This window comes from Aulonocara sp. 'chitande type north' Nkhata Bay, linkage group LG8, assembly GCF_057382095.1.
Source record: "Aulonocara sp. 'chitande type north' Nkhata Bay isolate Kocher_YH1m ecotype deep benthic linkage group LG8, A_spYH_male_GT1.1, whole genome shotgun sequence".
Lineage (NCBI taxonomy): Eukaryota > Metazoa > Chordata > Actinopteri > Cichliformes > Cichlidae > Aulonocara > Aulonocara sp. 'chitande type north' Nkhata Bay.
Genome location: NC_141351.1, coordinates 9,736,846 through 9,759,648, shown reverse-complemented (window position 1 = coordinate 9,759,648; position 22,803 = coordinate 9,736,846). Strand labels below are relative to the sequence as shown.

Below are 22,803 nucleotides of genomic sequence, written 5' to 3'. Positions count from 1 at the left end.
GGTCTAGTTGTGTGCAGTAATGGAAGTTTTGAGATGATCCCATAAAAACCGTGCCAGCGTAGCCTGTACTTATACTTCTAATCTAATGTGGCTCAGGCTGGGAGAGCAGCATGTCATCAGGGATGATGATTAATATGTATTCAGATTCTGAACACATTTTAACGACCACAAAATCACTGTGATTTTCACTTTTGAAGCTAAGTCGCAATTCCGTGGCCTACATACTAAACTTAGAAGATAAAAACAAAGGATTGATCCTATCGCGCTGATATTGATGTGATACCAACACCAACACTGGTTGCCTGATACCACACAGGTCATAAAACACAATAAATTTCCAATTATCCTGATTTAGTGTCTTCATGTTTTGCAGAAATTGCAACAATTCTTTCCATTTTATAAGCATATATTGAAAAGCTTGCACTGGAGGAAATACTAGAACACCTAAAGTTTTCCTGGAATCGATTGGAGCTTTATTAGCCCATTATTTACCATCATATGCTTGACTTCAACCCTTACCATCATCCACTTCCAGCTCACTGCATTACAAATAATTGAGAAAGCATCTCTGTAGCTTTGGGTGGCATTGTTGTAGCTGTACAATTTATTAGCTAATCAGCAAGACAGTGCCAGATTCTGCTGCTCATGAATATCAGGGTGGAATGAAAACCAGAACATGAGCTTTCATTATAGAGTTTTGACTCTTTCAGTCGTTCTACATCTTCAGAACACACATAGAGTTCAAATGGGAACTCCCAAGCACTTCCAGCTGGCAACACTTTGGGATAATGATGCTGGATTCCACACAAATGAAGGGTCTAAATACCACCAGAGAGGCACCTGAACCACCTCCTTAATGCACAGACATGCATACATGTATGACTTCCAAGTCATAGCTTCTCTCTGTGGGTTAATCACACATGCACTACATACCAAGTGGGAAAGCCAATTTCCCACCGTCAGTCCTGACAGTCACTGCTGTCAAATGTAAGCAGCTACCCCCCAAGAAATCCCACATCAGGTCAACAGCATCCCCCCACAGAGCACACATCCTTTGAGTCTTCAGCAGCGCAGATTGGGTTACAGCTGATTCCAAGCTGCGACCTCAAGGTATCCTCATTTAAAAACTCTCCGTGGTTGAGTCATCAGTGTGAGCTCGGAAGAGGCCACCTTCGGCGGCGTAACGTCAAAATGATGGATGGGACAATAATACCGATAGAAGAGCTATTGATAGCTCTCTTTCCTTAATGTTGACATGTTGATATTCACACCCCAAGCACTGTGTCACATGGGCAAAGAGAGGGCCTACACTCGTGCACACACAGTGGACAAGGACATGATGGTATTATACCCATTAATATCACTTCCGTTCCCACTTAGGTCTTCGGGTCTTGAAGTGACAGCTGAGCCCTGGGCAAGTGAATGTGTGAGATGTATACCACAATGCCGCCGTCTTGACTTCAGTTGAGCTGGCAGAGGGAAAGTAAACATGCGGGGTTCCCCAAGAGACTGCTGTTGTAATTGGGGGTGTGCTAAAATGGGCTCGAGTTGTTTATTTTTTTTATTTTTGACCCTAATTGCTCCACATTATTGTTTAACAACAGTTGAGATTGCTGGAAGTCTAGATAAGGGGCATAATCTGTTTAAGGTTCTGCTCCATTCACCTCCACGTGAGCTAATTATGCTTAATAATTTAAGTATTTAAAGGTTATATAGACAAATGTGAGCCAACACTTCCTGAGAGACTGAAAACTCAACCAAGCAACAACCTTTTGGGATAAAAAATGAAGTTAAAAGGCTTGATGCTAGCTTCAGGAGTAGCATGTTTTTATTTAACTCGCCTATTTAAACTGTATTAAGGCTTTGAGTGAAACTTGGGTGCTATGTTATCTTGTTCAGCACTACGTTTTGGCTAAGTTATTTCAGAGTGAAAACAGGACATCAACATCCTTGCAACTTGGAAAAATTGGTGGTTTTACTGTGTTTGCATTGAATATTCTCATATTTGGCAACCATTTACAAATAGATGCGATAGTTTTGATTGCAGTTGTCTAAGTTGATGCATCTTTTAGCAATAAGGGACTCATCTCAACTGGTTTTCAGCTGTTTGCATTGTGTATTCTGGTTATATTCCTACATTGCTATTTCATTTTGCATTTAAATTGACATCCTGTAGCATTTATGTCACTATTTATATAACTGAATCAAGTGTACAAGGTTATTGAGTATGTAGATGGCAACAGATTTGCAGTTTTTGCTTATTTATCGCAGATTCACTCCATTAACACAAACAGATTGCATCTAATTTGAAACTTGAGCTTATTCAATCAAGACTGACTGTGCGTTATCCTCATTTTATTTCCATCTTGATGCATGAAAGTCCATTTGCAGACAGCAACTGACTGCGAGTGGTTGCAGACCTGGATTCTACGGTGGCCCTGAGAGGTCAAATGCACTGCCTAATAGCACACATGTATCTATAGTATTATATGACTGATGCGATTAAAGCACATGTTATTTTATGTCTGTTCCTGCTCACAGTTCAGATGAATCCTCAGCTTCTTTTAAGTGCACCTGAGTGCAATCCTTCACATGCTTTGGTTTCTGTTACATCACATCATTGTCTCCCCAAAAGACGTTTTTGTGTTTCATTTTTTTCCATTTCCATTGTGTTTCATTCAACTTTTGCTGTGTTTCGTGTGCTTTTGTGGCATTTTTTCTATTTGCTGGTGTTTTCTTAAGTTGCTGTGCGTTAAACCTCTCAGAATCCCGTCTTAGAAACAACCATTTGAAAGGCAACTCGATCCGAAGTTCAAGTACACACGGTTGAGCTAATTTTAGTCGTGCTGCACTCTCCAACCAATTTGTGTCTGTAGCCTTAAAGATACTGACACAGTTTAAACACAGTCTAAACATTTACATCCTGTTTTTGCTCAGAAAATTAGCATCCCATTTATTGTCACAGTACAATACACATCCCAGTTATTAACCACTCTGGATAGAAAGAACTAATGTTAGCTGATAGCATCCTTCTTGTCCAAATATGGTCATTTCTTTTAACATTCTTGTTTAAAAAACAAACAAACAAACAAACAAACAAAAACAATTGTAGAAACCAAAATGCCAAACTGAGGGTTTCAAAATATCAGCAAAAAATTGAGTGGGTGACATCAAAGTGCCTTTGTGCATCTTTAAAATACAGTCTGTGGGTTCTACAGATATTAAAATGTCAGCGACAGCTCATAAGTTCTGCATGTTAAAAAGTTTCTTACGCCCACATTTTCTTCTATAGGCCAGCAGGGGTGAACTCCTCAGGTCCTTAGTAAACAGTTTCCTATGTCCTATATTTAAATTTAAAGTATTAATAAATGCAACGTTATGTTCATTTTTATAAATTGTCATCTTCTTGTGTATCCAGCAGAATGATAAAGCTTTGTGGGGCCTAACTTGTGATTGATAACTTATAGTATGAGCAAAGAGTTCCCCTCTGTGCTCATGACGTCTGCTTTTAAAAACTAACAGTGAGAACGCTCACCTCAAGGATTAAAAAATAAGACTTTGCAAATCAGTCAGTGCTAACAGAGTGACTTTATCTGTGATTAAGTGCCAACAGAAGATTTCATTACATTCTGGTGAGTTTCCTTGTGTAGCTATAGTGAAAAAAAGATGGGAAAAGCAGTAAATGAAAAACAAATAATCCAAACAATCAAATAATATGGCAAAGTGATCTGTTTAATTCAACAACTTATCTGAACCTATAACACAGCAAAAAGAAATCCCGACATGAAATGATAGTATTTTTTCTTTGTGTATTTTACTTTATTTCAGCTGTGAGCTACAGACTTAAAAAATGTGTCATCACGCTGAAATCTGTTTGATTAGTCAAAAACGTTAATAATGATGATCGGTACTGTGTTAGTTCATATATAACGCTGCTTACTTGGGTAACTGAACGAAACAGCCCTAATCTTAACAGTAACACTTGTTTTCATGCTAAGGCATACATGTCTCCACGGTGGCCACGCCAGCTGATCCAGTTATATCGTGGAAATGCTCTCTTGCTTACTGCCATACAAACAACCACGAATCTTTTTTTGTCTCAGAAAATCTGAGGCTGATAAAACGTCAACAAAGGTGCACCTGGTGGAAATCCACTCAACTCACCAGCTTAATTAGTGACATGACTGGGTATCATTTTCACGTTATCTTGCTCTGAGGCAATGCAGAGCCGCCACTAGAACCCCGTGATAAGGAAAATGTTCAGTACTATAGCGCCACCTAAGTGTGAGTTGCATTTATGTACTTTGGGGCAGATTTTTTTTTTTTTTTTTTTTTTTTAAGGCACAGGTTATTAGTCTGACTGAGTATTACACGGTATTCGCCACAAGAGGGAGGCCCGTCTCCACTGAAAGCCAATTGGGGGTTTCCCCTCTGGATAAGGTAAGCATCTCTCCTTGCGCCCGACAGCAGGGGTGCCAAAAAATGAAGCGAGGAAACAGTCGGAGGCTGACATTTTCTCCAGGGTGTCCGCCACAGGGAACCTAGTGCCGAGAGCCCCCGGGCTTGGAACAGACAGACGGGGTTGTTTTGCAGACACAATCAGCAGACTGATCCAAGTGCAACAACTAAAGGACCGAGGAGAGCTCCCCGCTTGAATCCCATCTGACAGCAAGTGAGTGTGTTGCCTGTTGTTAGTCTTGCTTTCTTTCATTCTGTCTTTAACGCAGTCCAGCCTCTCCCACTTGTAACTGCAGAGATAATCTACCTAGATTACTGGCTGGATGGTGGAGCTCCTTTATTTCACAGGAATGCGTCAAAATTGTCCCCTCTCTCAAATAAAACGCGTGAACGTGGACTGCACTGCCCCCGTGTAAACAGAAACGCTGGCAGCAAAATGCCCCTACTTGTTTTTTTTCCTCCTTTTAACAAACCAAAGAGTTTGAGTATTTTGTGTTTCGGACAGTTTGTTGGATCAATTGATGAAGGCCTGCTGTGTTTGTGTCAGCTTCTCTCCATTTGCTGCCCTACTTTCTCAAACGTTTAGCACTAAACTCAAGTATTTTAATTCAAAACACTGGAGAATATTTGAAGCGCCTGTATCGATGTTCAATCTGCAAATCTGAGAGATTTTAATAAGACTGGGATAGAAATGCATCCGAAATATTAAGATTTACTACAAGATCCCATTTAGAAGCTTAACTCTTGGAGTTATTTGGAAAGAGTGGAGACAAACCACCTGAGATTAAGAACTAAATTGCTCTTATATAAATAAAGTATTAATCGCTGAACAAAAGGAGTCAGATAAACCTTTGTTTTAAGTTTTCTGGAAGCAAATCGAAAAATCCCAATATTCTGTCTCCACTGCACGGCTCCCCTGTATGCTTGCCCTTGCTCGTCACTTACTTTCATCAGACTTCATTAATTTTAGCCCACTTTCTGAGCCGTTGTCCCCTTTGTGTTTAAATCCATTAACTGATTTGAGTAATTTCCTTTCCCCCCCTCTCCGTGTCTCATTGTGTTCACTGATACTGTTAATTAGTATTGGCTGCAGGTGTGCTCCGTGGGCGTAGCGCACGCGCACGGGGTTGGGGGTTAATGCCTATTAATTTTAATTATCCGCGGCTTTGAATTCGTGTTTGAACGGTCTTTGTTTGAGATGAATTACTGGATGAAGGCAGGGCGGTTCCGGGCCCGGGCCAGGCCAAGCTGGGCCATGCTGTTCCCCCCAGAGGATGGTACAGTAAATCGCCTACAGGAGGAATGTTGATCAGCTTACAGCGGGCCAGGAGGTTCTCGGGATTTGATCGACCGCGATACTAATGACCGGCCTACCCACCGGTAGGCAGGCTGCACCTGCAATAACACGTAGAGCAACACGCGAGCTGTCGCCTATAAATTACTTGGAATTATGAAGTGAACTGCGGCCCGTCCTCGCGGTTCTGCCGGGCTGGTTTTACACGTGTGACAAGTTATCCTCTGTGCTTACATTAAATGAACTCTGCCCAAAAGTCCCGACACGGCCTATTTTATTTGGCCGTTTTGTGATAAACGTCAGCGGCTCTAATTGCCGTTACCTACGTCTGCGATACCTGCTTTAATTCTCAAATCCCCGAAAATCCATTTGCTCCCCCAGTGCGCCTTTGGGCACGCGCTCCCCAGACGGGCTGTATAAAATTGCCAGCACTCATCACGACAGACCGCATGCTCTTTAAAGTCACATGAAGGCAGTTAATGAGTTAATGCGATGCTGTCATAGCCGAGGGCGCAGGTCCACATTTTCTCTGCCAGAACGAGCCTCTTTTTACACAAGCGCACAACAGGCAGTCCTGGTGTGTTTGATTCCATGTTACTATTATTAATAAAGGGGGGGAAAGTCGGTGCCTCGACGCAAATAAATCCCGCGTGTGCTGGACTATTATTGGGATTAATAAGTCACAACATTCTGCATCTGCCTCTTGTTTGTTTGGCCCCCGCTAACCCCTGACTCTGTTTCAACAGGTTCAGCGTTGTGCGCTCATTACGACCTCCATATGGCTGCCTGTGAACACAGCCCGGCACGTAGCGTTCAGAGCAGGCAGCAGAGTAACTGCCGGTCCGTAAAGTGGCGGAGATGTATTTGTTGTAAAAGTGAGACCGTGGAATGAAATCAAATGATATAAGTAGTGTTTTTCTTCGCGCATATTTATTTCTTTTATTAATTGGGCGCCTCTTCAAATTACAGGAAAAATGAAACTTAAGTTATCCAAATACTGTGCGCTATTGGATATGCAGATCTCTCTCTCTCACACACACACCCTCACTCTCTCTCACCCTCACTCTCTCTCTCGGGTGCGCTCTTTCTCTCTTGGTTTTGGGGGAAATCTGGGTTTGATTTTAACGGGGAGTAGCCTAACCCGGGCTCTCTTTACATATGGATGTACTGGACGCTCTTCAGTCGCTCTGAGCTTCGGACGGGGATGAGTTCGGTGGTTCATCTCTCCTCCCGCCGCTATCTTCTCACTTGTGCTTAACTATTTTTTAAAAGGAGACGAACGTGAGAAAGTACGCCTCACTTTTTTCCCCTCGTTTGGAGAGGACGGTTTTTGACGGAGCACGAAGCTTGATGCTAAGGTGGATCTCTCGCTTGTAGGACGTCTTTTAAAAGTACTAAGTCAGCGGCTCTACCGTCTTGTGACACTGGGGTAAGTTTATAATTTGCGGCTCACCGTGCCTGTTTGTTCCACACACCCGGCGTGTGCGCGTCTCTGCGGAGAGCAGATCTCAATTTTACGCACCGCTTATTTTCCTAGTAAGTGACTCACGGCGCTCGCTGTGACGGGCTGTCCAAACCTGCTATTTGTTTTAAACGCAGGCAATGACTGTTATTACCGCATTACAGACTGAGGTCGTGTAAGTTTCGGGTTGCTGAATCACCGGGACGCGCTGGATCAGAGCGGCGGACATCACGAACAGGTGTCAGCCTCCACGGTTTACACCTGGCCCACGTGTCGCCGCAAAGGAAAAACAACAATGTCAGCCCGTGCCGAGGTGCAAGAGGTGAGCTATATGAAAGCCAGCTTGCATGCAACAGCTTCCAGGTTCGGGCACTGGCGCGTAATCGGTGCATTGGCCGCTTCTAATATTACCCCCTTTTCCGTTCGACGCCACCACGTGCAACTTGTGGTTTTTAAAAAAAAGGGACATTTATGCATTAAAAATGTTTAAATTAAGACACAGTAGCTCGTTTGGAGAAATAACTTGTCTTTATTATTAAAGGTCAGGAAAATCTGTCTAAATCAGGGTTGGCAAACATAAGTCCCAGGGGCAAGAATCGGCCGCCCAAGACTCCAATCCGGCCCACTTGATGGAAAATGTGTAGGAGGACATGAATATATGACTTTTGACCGTCCTTTTACAAGTTTTGAAGCCTTTTTTTTTTTTTTTTTTTTTTTTTTTTTTTTTTAACTGATCCAGACCTTCCCCATTACCATTCATACTACCCCAAAGTAAATAAATAATAGATTTCTATCATTTTAAACATTACTGCTACACAGAATTTAAGCCCAAAGAGTTGTGCTGACAGATTTCATACATTTACTGCAGCAGCATTTCTTTATCATTTAGAAATGCTGTTGAAATTTGACTTTCTTTTTTTTATATTAAAATCTCTCTGGGTTTAAATGTGTAGTTAAGCTTCTGCACACTGACAGAAAGGGGAGTTTCACTGGTACGGCCCACATAAGATCAAAGTAACGTGTATGTGGTCCGTGATGTAAAATTAATTTGATACCTGTGCTCTAAACTCTAAATAGCAAATGATGATAATACATTTTTGCACTTAAGTCCACTTCCTGTCAGGGTGTGATGGGGAAACAATAGCCTTTACAATACTGATGAGGTTCACCCTCCCCGAGCTCATCCACTTCTCTGCTCTCAAGCAGGTACAAGCCTGGAAGCGAAAGCGAGAATCCCATACCGATGGCTTATCTTAACTGCTTCAATAGACTTAAAGTATCCCCCTATTGCGCTCTGAAACAGTGTCAGCCACTTGACCTACTTCTCACTCTCGCCGCAAACGCCTGGAATCGGTGCACGATGAGGGCCTCTGAAACCTTGCCGCTCGCCAAGGTCAGAAAGAATGTGAAATGTCAAGTCGAAGCCAGAGGAAAGCAGGGGGAGTTTAATGCATCTGAAGCAAAGGGCTGTTCATCTGGAGTGCAGCCACTGCTTCCCTGTTTTTGCAAATTAATCATCATTATTTAATTGCATCACACCCTGCTTCCATCAGTGACAGAGCGAGGGAGGTAGAGCCAGGAGCAGCTGAAGGCACATGATGTGGAGGCTAATCCAGAGCAACATAGTGCAGATTTTTATTAACTCCTTAAAGTGCGGCTGGATGGGGATGGTTAAAGCTGCAGTAACATAAGCAGACTGTTTTCTTCTGCCTTGAAGAGCAGGATTCCTCTGGATCTTGGCTCCGTCCACCTGAGCGAGTAAAGTCAACACTTCCACTATATTTTTCCTTCTGTGGCTTCAGCAGTTTGACGAGAGCGGGAAAGTAATGCTATATCTGTTTCTCCTAGTCGCATACACTGCTCTGTTTTTACTGTGTGTAACTTCATCCCCCTTGAGTCGAGCATTCGAATAAACTGTGCAGGCTGATTAATTAATAAGGTCTGCTCAACCACGAGCCTGTGGGAGAGGCTATCATTGAACTCACGATGCAGCTGTTTGTCAGGAGCTACCATATCAGATTCTGGTAGCTACAGGGATAAAACACAAGATCCAAGAATTAGAGTTTGATTTCAATCCATGAAGAATTGATATATTCTGTTTCCAACCTTGCATTTATATGCAGCCCATGAGCTGAATGTGGTGTGACAGAGTACCCACATTACATGCACTCACTCAGGCAGCATCTGTCTCCACTTCAGAGGTGAGAATGAAGTTGAAATACTATCTTGACTGCTGACTGAATTGCCTGTGTGATATCTCTCTGAGTGACAAATTAGGTGTTTGTACTTGCTTACCTTCTCTGTTAAAATACCCATCATTCATCAGCGTGATACCCAAGATGGCTCTCGCTGTGGGAAGAGGACCCAGAGGCAGAGATTCACATTTTATCCCACCACTTCCTGCACCAGCAAACGCTAGGCCTGCGTTTGCTAGCTGCAGATTTCATCCAGATGCAGTGTGTGTGTGTGTGTGTGTGTGTGTGTGTGTGTGTGTGGTCCACATGCGTATATCTGGCCCCACTTATTTCCTATCAGTATACTTATCTGACTTGGATACACACAGACACATCCATAGTGATGGAAAAGTGTTAGTGCCTTTACACTATGACCTCTGACCTGTGGGCAACTCCCCTACAGAAATCCCCCTGGGGTGTAGTAACATCGCCCTCAAGGGAGAATGAATAAAGATGGAGAGGAAAGAACAGGAAGAGGTGAAGCAGGCTTGTCTGAGTCACAAGCTTTGGCATCCGATAAAGTGTCTTGTAAATACAACTTGTTTGTCAAGGAGTGTGTTTAATGAACGCAACCTTCGGAGTATTTCAAGGACTTAATAAAACGATTTGCACCCCCTTTGGAGTTCAAAGTAGGTCCGTGCTTTTGGCTGTGGTGGGGTAGAGGTTGCTCTTATGCAATGGGGAAAAAAAAAAAAAAAAAAGAGGAAAAGAGACCGTTTTTCCTGTTAGGGGGGCTTTTGGGAAAACCGCGGCTCTGCCTACCGCAGCCAACCTTCAAAGGGTTTTAAAGGAGCGTTCACCTCTCTTCTCCTTAAATCCTTCCATGCCTCTGAACGAGTTACTTCCTCTCATACCCAGAAACGGCTCACCTGCCTCTCAAGCTGCGGTCTGGGTTGTGCTTATGTCCATGGGAAATGTTCCGTAGGGCAGCCCTCCAGTCCAACCGCTTCCTGAAAACACCACACTTTGGGAAGTTCAGCATTTCTCACATGTCTGTATTATCGCTGTAATCCTGCTACTTGATAGCTTTCATCCAGTGTTAAAGGAATTTGTTAGTCTGCCCGCCATCGTGGTCCGAGGATATCATCCATCTTTTTCGCTCTCTCTCTCTCTCAAGCTCATCTTGACAGCACATGTAGGGGAAATATTTCTTGTATTTGAAAACAGATCACAGCGTGACATAGGTGGCTATAAATTTTTGGACGCCGGTCCTTGTACTCCAAACTTTTACCCTGTCAGCTAAAAATCCAGAAGAAAAGTTTTTCCTCGTGGGAGCTTCATGGAGATTTTTTTTTTTTTTTTCAAGAAAATAGTTCCACATCCTGTAACGCAACATACTTATGTTCAGAATGATCCATGATCCATTTGGCTGTGACTCAAATAGATTCAGTTTGTAACTGCTAACTCACATACTTTATTTTGCAGTGTGATTTAAGGTTGAGCTTTCTGTAGGATTTAGTCTTAAAATCAGTTATTTTACCACAGATGTTTGGTTTGTGTCACTGACTAAATGTTTTTAAAAAAAAGGTCAAAACTAAAAAAGAAATTATTTAAATGCATCATATTTTATTATATTTTTTTAACTGTAGAGCTCATACTCGTCTTCACCCTACTTACTGTGTTTTCTTCTCGCTTTTTATGAGTGCAGTCACATTTAAAAGTGAAGCAGAAAACACATGAGTCGGATGTGTGGAGGCTCTAAGTTGGAAAAACAACTAAAACCAAAGGTCTTGTGTATTCATTTGATGTGTATTTTTGCCTGTTTCTGTTCTCACAGTTTAACCCTCTTTAATCCCGTGTAAATTCATGAGTAATGCCTAAAACTTTCTGTCTGCTCATGTCCTCTCCACTCCCTTACGCTTCTCGTTTTCTCACCGAGAGCAGGCTCACCTCACTAAACCCTCTTTTTAACAGACAAAAATATACAACAAGGTGTCCTATCAGCAGTTTTCGTGACTTTTTGCACTAAATACAAGGATCAGCAGCTCAGTACAGCTTCCCGTCCAGAGTCTGTGAGAGCCGTCTTAACTTCTCTGTCTGTCGTCTCTCCTCCTGTTTGGTTCTGGATCAGGTTCTGTTGATTTAAAGAACTGCTGTCAGACTCGGGGCCGGCGGTGTGGGCTGGGCCAGAGAAGCTGCTGCATTCCTCTGCTGGGCGTTCAGGGTTTCTCCCTGTGGTGTCTCTTTCTGTCAGATAGAAAGGTAGAGAATTTTTTTTTTTCACTTGGATGTTTTATGATCTTCTGTGGATCTGCCTGCTGCGTCTCAAGCCACACAGACACTTTGAAACGGCTTTGTGTTATCCCAGAAACAGCCAGTACTATCTCATGGACTTTGCTTTAGCTACAGGAGTTTGATATAGCAGTAAGGTGATGGTGAGTAGTTTTGAAGGTTGGAATTGGAGGATTTGTCACATTATATATACACACACACACACACACCCTCTGAGGAGACATAAGCAGGCTTTAAAAATTTGTTAGTGATCCCCGTGCTAATGACGCCCTCAGCTGTGAGAGGTTACACCCCTCTTTCCTCAGCCCTCCCCCTGCCTCTTCAGTGCCTAATGAATGCTAGTGAGGTACTCAGACTTTCCTTCACCCTCACGTACTTACACACACACACACCAATGGTAGGATCTTCATGACCGTGGAGATGGACATCATTAAGTGGGATTCAGGCTGATAATATCTGACCCCTGTTACCTGAAACCTGTCAGTCATGTTGATTGGTCTGGACAAGTTTGTTTATCTTTCAGGTGTGTGTGTGTGTGTGTGTGTGTGTGTGTGTGTGTGTGTGTGTGTGTGGGTGCAAAGTGGACAGGGATGTGATTCATGATTAATCAGAACTGTCATTTATGGCCGGTTCCATTTTCTCAAATATATAAATTTATGTTATTCTCTCATAAATGCCATCAATTAATAATTTATAGGTGTGGCACAAAAGCTAAAATAAACCTTGTGAAACGTGACTACTTCCTGATATCTGAAATAGAACACTAGTAGTTGATAAATGGATAAGATTGAGGGGATGGAGTAGATGTAGGGGATTCCTGTTGCTTTCCTGTTCAGCGGTGTAATATTCATACAGTGTATCTTTCCATGCTGATAATGAGAATGGAGGTAGCCCTGTTGTTAGCCTATTAAAAATCCCATCATGATTCCAGGCAGCCGGTAATAACCCCATTAGGGATTACTATACAGCAGGCTGGAGGGTTAGCAGGGTACCAATTTGGACCCCAGCTTGCTGTCATCTGAGACGGTTGTCGCAGAAGGCCTCCATTCAGTCCCACTTTGAGTGCAGCCAGCACACCGTCGCTCCAGAACAGCAGGAACGGCTCCCAGTTGGGATACAAAGTGGCTCAGCTGGTCCCTCTCCTATCCTCACCTCCCCTGGCGCCCTCCTCTTCACCCAAGCCAAATAAAGCCTCTCAGCCACTTCTGTTTTCCTAATCTGTGAACTCTGACAGAGGCGCCCACGCTTGAAAGAGAGACAACTCAACATGGGATGATCTCCCGGTGACAGCGAGAAGCTGAAAAAACGTTCCCAGGAATGTCTCCGCTGAAACCACCAGACCACCCTGTCATCTTCCTGTTCTTCTCTTCCTCCCTTTCTCTCTCGTCTGTCTTCCTGGATTTCTGCTCCCTCTATTCGTCGCCCACATCTCTTTAATCTAATTTCCTTTCCCATTGCCCCTCATCATCAGCCTTCCTTAATTGGGCTCACTGGTTTGATTTTTAAACCGCTGGATCTGTTCCGACTGCCAAATGGCCTGAGTAATCTTTAAAAACATGCTATGCAGGGGGAGAGTGAGGGCTTTCACTCTAAAAGCCCCATATTATTTTCATTCTCTCATTTCCAAAGGAGTCTATATTACTAATAAGCAAATAATTTAACACTGCCACAGCCCAGGATTTGGGATCAAAGCATGTTTGCACATTCAGGATTTTCATTGCCGTTATGCCACAGAGGAATGTTGTTGTGACAATTTGCCTAATGTGCAGTTTGTATTTATCACCGCACTTCGACCAGCTAATCATTTTAAAATTACTTCTTTTTTTCTCACTTAAATGATGCCAGTAGGTTTGTAAGCAGGCCAACTTTAACGTGAAATGCAAAAGCGTAGCTATTATAGGAGATCAACATGGGAAGCGATGCATTACCCTCAGGTTAAATGTAACATCTTTACACTCAAATGTAATTAATTAGTGAGCTTGGGCAACGTGGCAGCCAGATTTTCCAACACTTAAACAGAGCCAGGATAACTGCTACACTCACTTGAACGAGAGTGGTTTTAATCATCTCATTTAACTCTTGGCAGGAATCATAATGTAAAAATATTGCATGCATGATTTTATTTTCTCCCACAACAATAAGAATATCTCTTTACTAGAACAATGTAAGCAAATCTGCAAGTCTTTTTGTTTCTCTTTAAAAGCTGCAGCCTCTCCTCGCTAACCCAACATTTCTGTGTGGGATTCGTCGTCTTAATCAGAAAGACGGAGACACTGGACTGCAGCTGTTGCTACTTGAACCACATTTAATGAGAGGCTAAATCTTTCCCACTGAGGGGAAGTCGTAGCTTGTTAAACACACGGCCAAAGCTATAGGCAGATAACTTTTTGCTGAAACAGATTCTTAGTATTTAAAAGGTCAACCTGCTACACCTCAGTGCTGATGTCATAGCAGAGATTAAAAATACCAAAAGGCTGATTTTAGTGGAAGTGAGATAAGTCTCTCGTGCATGCTGGCAACTGTTTCGGAGGGCGGACTGAGTGGAATTAAACAGCCGTGTCACTGTACCGTCTCTGTTTAACCTACATGCTCGTCTGTCAGACGCGCCTGACAGCACCAGACCCTGCAAGAGTCCCGGCAGGCACATGGGCCGCACCATATTTAGTCATCCAAAGTCCAGACACAGACCCGTGCAGTCCTCTACCTTAATCTGTCTCCCCTCCATTGCACCCTCTCTCAATTTTTATGTCCTTCCCTCAACTCCCTCCCTCCATCTCTGTCACTTTCCCTCTTTCTCCTACTGCTCCCATTCATCTCTGTCCTTGCTTGCCCTCCCTCCAGTCATTTCTGCTTTATCACTGTCGTGCCCCTCACTGTTTCTCTCCTTCCCGTGTCCCTTTCCTTTCTTGCCTACCAAAACTCTTATATATGATTATGCCATCTATTTTTCTTTGGTCTGCTGTCCACCCACCAACTCTTTCTAAACATGCCCATAAAATCTTCAATCCTGTGATATTTTCTAGACCTTTTTCCTATTTTGTTTCCACTCCTATTTCCTCTCTCCTTCAGAGACTCCCCACAGTTTATTTTCCCAGATGAGCATGCCTCTGATGGAAGCCCGGCCTGGATGCTAATGAGTTGCTAATTCTATCGGCCGCCTCTCTGCGCCCTCCCCACTGAGTGTCAAGCCCACCAGCCTTACCATGACCGGTCTTTTGATGGAGTACGTTTGGTTGATGAACTCCCGTCTGTGTAACCACTTTAACCTCCCTGACCGCAGACACATGCAACCTATCTGTGTCCTTATCTATCCTGCCAAGACCTCTTAGTCCAGTCATTAATGAGCAGACCCATCCTCTCAATCCACTGTGCATAGTGTAAGAGGAAATGTGTTGTTTTTATTCTTATGCTGAGGTCTTTAACTTGCCAAGAAGATTATTTCTGAATGTCTGCTTCACATCTCAGATGTGTTAGGTTGTATTTCCCTATACTCACATATAGGGAACTTCCCACTATATCACTTTATACTAAATCCTACAACTTATGCTGTCATGTCCCAAAAGTTCTCTGTAATTTTTCTGAACTTTTTATTTGAAGTTGTGATGCATACATACAGTAGGTACAGAAGGACAACAGAGTACGATTGCACCTCAAACTATGTAATTTCACATTAAGATAGGGGCATTCGGATACTCTATAATACAGCCCACAACCCTTTTACAATACTGTGTAGATACTGCATTTCCCTTATGACATTGTATGTTTAAATAGAAAAACACCTGTATGATATTTTATCTCCTTTCCTTTCAAATACTCCAAATGTACCTGTTACTTTAAAATTATTAACAGCATACTTTTCTTCTTTTCTTTAAGAGTGAAAACTGTATCCAATGTTCTCCTGCATGTATCCATAACACACACATACTGAAAATAAAAAAACCTAAACCTAAAAAAATTACCTGCTTAATGTTGCTAAAATTAACACCACACAGGTTACACTCTGTAATGCGTGACAGAGATTGATATCGATATTCATCACATTAATTTTTCTAAGCATCTGAATTTATGCTTGACAATCAGCTGAATGGTGTTTAAGCACAGAAGAGGCATCCTATTTATTAGGACACGTGGGTGTTATTTTTTGTTTTTGTTTTTTTTGAGGATTTCTATGGACAAAATCCACAAAAATTGACTTTTTTTTTTTTTTTTTTGATTGGCCACAGATGAAGCTTTTTGTTCTACAAAGATGAAGAACGATTCTGTAGTATAAGAAAGAGTGTGGGGGTAGAAGGAGGTGGGTGTGATGCATTGTAATTGAATTCAAACGGTTGAGGTACCTTCCCAACCCCTCCGCTGTCACTTTTAAAATGAGGCTCTTCTAGACTTGACATCCAGGGAAGTAAAAAGGGGATTAAGGAAGAAGAAACCTCAGGCCATATACATCTCTTTCTATTGTCTGCTTTCTTTGCTCTGGGGCTTTTTCTCCTTGTGCCCCTCGATCTTTCTCGGGGACCAAGAGGCCTCTCGTCAAGCACTCAGCTTATGAAAGAAGCCAGCCAGGTACCTGTCTTGACCCATAGATTTAGTCTGTGAGACACTGAGGCCTTTCTAAGTTCTTTTAAAGTGGAGTTCATTTCTCAAATACCCATCACTTTTGGTGAATTTTCTGGTTCAGCGAATAAACACAATGCTGCCTTCTTTGCGGTCAGCACTGTGTCACAATAGCGTTGCAACGGTTGATTTCCTGTAAAATTCCTCAAAAATTAGCAAGTAACTACAGCCTGGCCTTCGTATGTAGAATCCACCCCCCGTCTTTTTCTTTTTTTTTCCCCTTCTAGGACCAGCGCTTGCAGCAGTGCTTTGACCAGGGTCACACACGGTTCACTGCTCTGCCGCACCACCAGGGATTATGGGGTGACTTCTGCCATGCTGCTCAAGCATGACCAGAAGGCTTGGCCAGTTTTGACCTGAATAGCGTAGGACTCGAGTAGTGAATGAGAGGCCGGCATTGAAATTCAGGATGCAGCTACTTGCAGTCACTTATGTCTCTCTTTAAATGGTCACATTCTCTCTCTCGGGCCCCTCATCTGTCTGATCCTTTGACAGGCTTTCAGTCAATGAAAACATTCACTTGTGGCCGTACAATGTAAAAGATTTTATTTAATTTCCTTTATAAGGGGAAGTATAATTTGGTTTTAAAGATACACAACATTGGGTTTTTTGTTTGCTTGTTTTTTATGCAGTACATCAATGCCACTTTCCATTTTCTATCCTGTTATGGTAAAATATGTCGATGACATTGACCCTTGTGTTTATTTCTCTCTCTTACAGGAAAGGCTCTGGTCAGCCTGAAGCGAAGGGTCACTGAGCTCAGACACTCTTCTTCCACTGACTCACAAATTACACACTCACGGGGGGGGAGTCACACACTGACACATCAGTGCAACGACGCAGACACTCAGTTTACACACTTGGGCAAACACACATACCCTCATCCTTGCACATAGACATCCAAACACAGGCCCCTTGAGCAGGATGAGGGAACCTTGGAGGTACCTGCTGGGCCTGTGCCTCCTGGCATGCTCAACCTTCACCCACAGTGCCGCTAATCCCTTCACAGGACAGCAGACTCCTCCAGACCCCTGCTATGATGACACCGGTGCAGCACGCCGGTGTATCCCTGAGTTTATCAATGCTGCCTTCGGCAAGGAGGTGATGGTTTCCAGCGTGTGTGGCCGACCTCCCTCCCGTTCCTGTAGCGTGGTGGAGCGGGGCGACGAGCGGCCTTCTGTACGCACGTGCCAAATCTGTGACGCAGCCGACCCTCGCCGTGCCCACCCGGCTTCCTACCTCACCGACCTCAACTCGGCCCACAACCTCACCTGCTGGCAGTCGGAGAATCTGAACACCTCTCCGTACAATGTGACTCTCACCCTTTCGCTGGGTAAAAAATTTGAGATTACCTACGTCAGCCTGCAGTTTTGTTCACCACGACCCGAGTCCCTGGCCATATACAAAAGCATGGACTATGGCAAAAGCTGGATGCCCTACCAGTTCTACTCCTCGCAGTGCCGCCGCATGTACAACCGACCCAACAAAGCAACCATCACCAAGCAGAATGAGCAGGAAGCTCTTTGCACAGATGGTCACACTGACCTTTACCCGCTGTCTGGAGGGCTTATAGCTTTCAGCACTCTGGATGGACGGCCTTCTGGTAAAGATTTTGACAACAGCCCAGTTCTTCAGGACTGGGTCACCGTCACTGATATCCGTGTGGTCTTTAGCCGGCCGCAGATGCCCCGGGAGTTGGTACTAGGGGCCGGAGGCAACACTGGAGGGAGGGATGATGACCCCATGGCAGTGACATCAACACTCCCAACTTATTTCTATGCAGTGGGAGACTTCCAGGTGGGCGGGAGGTGTAAGTGCAACGGCCATGCCTCACGCTGTCTGAAAGACAAGGAAGGTAAACTGGTGTGTGACTGCAAACACAACACGGAGGGACCTGAATGTGACCGCTGCAAGCCCTTTCACTATGACCGACCTTGGCAGAGGGCCAATGCTCGCGAGGCCAATGAATGTCTGCGTAAGTCTCTCTTCTTATCTGTCATCCGTTATGTGCTTTTAACAATGTTTTAGTTTTTCTGCTCTAGATATCTCGTGGATATAATCTGGATATTGCATGGGATCATTACTTCAGGTTGCAGACAATCATAAAAAAGTCTGAATTTGAACAACACTGTGGCGCAAAAATCAGTGCAACAGTGGCTGCATCTAAAGTTCTGATTGCATGTCTTAGCTGAGCAGATGAAAATTAGGAAATGCCTGAAAATTTCAATGTTTGTCTATTTTGTTGCGTCTTTTCACGGCACAGTTATTTTCAGGACGTGAGCTGAACTGAGAGGGCACCAAAAATGATTTTATACAGAAGCAACACAGAGAAAGAGCGAGCTGTAGAAAAGGATAAATATGAGTTGGAAGACCTGTGTTTGACTGTCATAAGAGTAATTAATGATGTTGCCAGAACATTATGTTGTTTATACAGGTGAAGAGTTGTGCGCTGACAACTTTGGCAATGTCTCTCAAAACACAAGCCCATACGTTCCTTTCATTTCTCATCAGCCTCTTGCATTTACTGTTCCAGTAGAGAAAAACAGGGCTACTGCACTCAACTACATCCTGAACTTGTCTATTTAAAAAAGGAAAAAATTGTTTTGCACAAGCAAGTCTAAACAGTGGATGACAACAGCTCGACTCATTGGCACACGGCTACGGCTAAGACTTCCAAGAATGTTATTTGGCAGCGTTTGCCGTCACCTCACGACACACTCAGTAAAAGTCATCCAGACATGCTCTGAAAGCATGCCAAGAAAAATCATGGCAATTTCTGTGGCAATTTTTGTAATGTAAGTAGATTACCTTTGTATAGGATCAGGCCTTTCTATGACACCAATTTTATGGCTGTACAAAGGTCTTGCTTACATGTCACATTAGCGTTTTTATCAGGATTCATCCTCTAATGTGTGGCTGTTTCTTTGGTGGTTACACACAAATATATATATAATTTTTTTTTTTTTTTTTTTTTTTTTTTTTTTTTACAGCGTTCTTCTGTTGGTGTGAATAGACTTACGTTGAACTCAATTCAGGTCAATTTTGCTTGTCATAAAAATGTGTTAGCGTAGCAAAATAAAACCATATTAGAAACCACTGTCCCTGCTTTAACCTTTATGAAATAAAATTACAGCCAGAGAAGGAGGGGGGAGAAACAGGAGCAGAACATTGAAAAACTCAGTATATTTTTCTAACATGTTGTAATTGCCCTGTGAGCTGGCCTGAGTTCATATTTAGCATTGAACAGAGCCAAATCTGTTTAAAGGGGGCAGAGAGTGACAGAGCCAGAGAAGCGAGGCCGTTCTAGCCTTAGACTGGACTTAGAACTGACACGGGAGATTTCAACCTTACTTTTGGCTTTTCCTCCTCGACGCCCTCGCTTTCTCGGCTCACAGATGCAGGCACACATACACCTAACCCCTTTCTGTAACAATATCCTGTCAATCCCTGAGTGATTTCGCCCTCGTACTTTTGCGCACGCCCTCTTTCAAATGTCCCGTAGCCGTTTGTGAAGTGTTACGCCCGCTTTCCGTAGATCTCATCTCTGTGGGATTGATATGTCACTTTTACCCAGAAGTTCTGGCCTAAATAGCCCGGCTCCACGGGCCAACTACGATGACCTAATCCCGGTGTTGATACAGGGCAGTTAAAGGTCTTTGCTAGTCGCACGCTATACCTGATCACACATCCTGATTTGCCAACAAACCAGTCCCAGTTGTCCCTAATTTCACGTTCCACAAGCTTCTTTTTTTTTGCTTTTTTTACAGCCTATTCCACTGGAACCACTTCCAAAATATTCTTAAAGTAGCAGGAGGGCCTTTTAAAGAGGCTTCTCAGTGTATAAATAAAGCCCCTTAAGAAAAGAAAATGCTGCCGTGCCTTGTCGATTTCTCTGCTTGCTTTTCTTTTTGAGACGTTACACAAACTGATTGGGGGGGGTAAGAGTGGTAAGTTACATAGTGGAGGAGTCCCTTAGGTGTCATAAGAGGTCCTGGGGTTGTTTGGGTTTGGAGGGAGAGTCTGAAAGGTCACGATCCTCCGTGCAGGGGTGACGGAGTTAAGCTGATTGGGAGGTGGTTTGTGGGTAATGAGGAATTCAGAGTGGGCAGATTTGGAGCCACATCAAAAGCTGTTTTGCACCCTGCCACTGAAGCCGAGTCGGCTCTTGAGAAATTATGTGCCTCTTGGCTGATTTTTTTAATTTTTTTTAATTTTTTTTTTACCCTTTCAAGTTCCTTTTAAATGTTGTGAAAGGTTTTGGTCTTATCGGTCTTGACTTAAATCTTAACATGCACAACGTGAACATCGCCTCCAACAGAACTTGGGTTTTGCTAAATGTTCGACATGCCCCGCACCAGGATTTCTGTCTGTGCTCTTGGCAAACTCGCATAGCGTCTCCAGACACAAGCCATGCGCACACACGCCCATCTGCCGCCTCCCTCTCTATGAATCCTGCCTCGAGACATTGGTTTACAAATCCCTGCTGTAGTAGTCGGAGAGGGCAGCCTCGTAAAGGATTGTGTCTGTTTGTATTGAGGGAGACATGATGGAAAAATCTGTGATTTATCTGCTCGGCGTCCGAGCCACAGGAGAGAATAAGGAAACAGATGGATAAGAGCTATTTGGTTAGTGGTTGTGATGGAGTGTGGGCTTTTCTGCTGGCGTGGCCGGTCTCGTAATGTAAATACTTTATGTTAACTTAAAAATATGAGACACTAGATCATGCCATAAATTGAATCTGCCAATGTCGCACCGTAAGATGAAGAGCCCTCTTGTGGAGTCAACGACAATGTGACATCCTGAGTAGATGATAATTTATGGTCTCGTAGCTCTCTGTTCTTGGCTGTGTCCACAGCCGTCTCGGCCCTGTTTGGCTGCAACAACAAGCTGCTCTATTCTCCAGCCCTTCCTCTCCCTCATTTGTACTCAACCTGCAGGAAGTCCAGAGCACTGCTGGGACGCTGCGAGCTCGGGGCCAGACACCATCCATCCCCCAGTGGCCCACCGAGCCAGATCTGCTTCCAGTGTTGAGCCAGGCGCGCTGGTATGCATTAAACAGGGAAGTCATTTAAAGACTGATTGAACTGCTGTTTCGTCTGATTTGCCAGAAATGCAGGTGAGCTGCGGTTAGCAGCGAAAGCCGAGTGTTTCTGCTCTGCTGACGTCTTTGGGCATGGTGTTGAATGTTTTGAGTAGGAAATTTGAGACACTGGGTCCACGGAGGGAATGAATGATATGGTATTCTTCTTTTTTTCTGCACAAGAGGGTTTAATTTTGAAATTAAACAACCAATCAGTCAAAGACCTTTTCACTGTAGACTCTCGTTATACCTCAGGCCATGTCATCACCTGAAGGAAATCCCACAAATTAGTTATTACCTCTGAAAAAAGTTATTAGCTGTTATATAATACGTAGATGCTATTAGATCATGTCTGCTTCACTAATGAATCAGTGGTCTTATTAAAATGTGACTTTTACAGCGGAAGAGGAAGGAGAAGCAGAACGGACAGATTTTTGCGAGTCTTGTCACAAACCCTCTCAAGCTTTTCAGGGGGCTTGTGGCTTTTTGTGGGCTCAGCTTATGTTTTTTGGAAACTATTAGCTGGAATTAGGGGGACATTGACAGATAGGTTTCTTAGGGAAAGCAGTGTGATCCAGCAGTGGTGTCAAAGCAAGAGGCCGGCCAGCAACACATGCTCAGAACCATTACTCTGATGAAGCTTTCAGAGCTGGAAACTCTGAAAGACCACAGAAGCGCAAATTCGCCGCTTTTTTTTCCTCTTTTTTTTTTATATCTCTTTTTCCACCTTTTCATTTCTCTCACTGACAAGGGGCAGATGGTTATTCAATCCTTATTAGAATTTCAAAATAGGCCTCCATCCTTTCACAGCACCCCTCCTCCTCGTCCTCCTCCGCCTTCACCTCCGCCAAGGCCAAGCAGAGGTCAGGCCCGCGTTCCAGTCATGGAGCAGATTCATCAAGACACTTTTTAGAAACTTACTTGTTAGAAATGACCTCATCCTTAAACATCCCACACATGAAAGCATGGCACAGTATGCGTGAAGATGCATCAGCGACTGATTTCACAGATGAGCAACGTTTGTGTGCTTTTATTTTGAAATGAAAAGCTAACATCACCAGAGCACTTGGTACCTTAAACTGGTACAACATGGTCAGCTGAACTTTTTTTTTTTTTTTTAATTATTATTATTTTAATCTGACTGTAGAGGCCATTATGAAATGAATCTTAGTAAGATGCTAAATATAGATGGCTAAGGATGTACGTTTGTTCCATTTTCCTAATTTCACTAAGTGACCTCCGCTGCCTTTGCCATGGAGGCAAAGGGGGAAACGATGCTTCAGTTACTTTTGTTTGTATGTGTGCTTGTTGAGGGGGCGAGCAAAAGAAAGTGATTTTTTTTTTTTTTTTTTTTAAAGAAACCTCCTGTGCTTTCAAATAATTACACAGCCGCAGAATGTTGTTTTTAAAATCATGCCTCTGGGATAGTTAG

General features: G+C 43.3%; 1 protein-coding gene across 3 annotated transcripts in view; it reads left to right on the top strand.

The window, feature by feature from the left end:
• The first annotated feature begins 4,248 nt into the window (after positions 1 to 4,248).
• Positions 4,249 to 22,803, top strand: part of ntn2 (netrin 2) — a 40,798-nt gene continuing 22,243 nt past the window's right edge. Inside the window, exons 1-2 of one of the 3 annotated variants that reach the window (XM_086303382.1) lie at positions 4,249 to 4,672; positions 17,012 to 18,266. In XM_086303382.1, the coding sequence (XP_086159508.1) occupies positions 17,216 to 18,266 (1,051 nt within the window). In that variant the 5' untranslated portion in view covers positions 4,249 to 4,672; positions 17,012 to 17,215. Of the gene's footprint in view, positions 4,673 to 6,836; positions 7,182 to 7,464; positions 7,537 to 17,011; positions 18,267 to 22,803 lie in introns of those variants that run through there. The other 2 variants (XM_086303383.1, XM_086303384.1) reach the window with 2 other exon arrangements.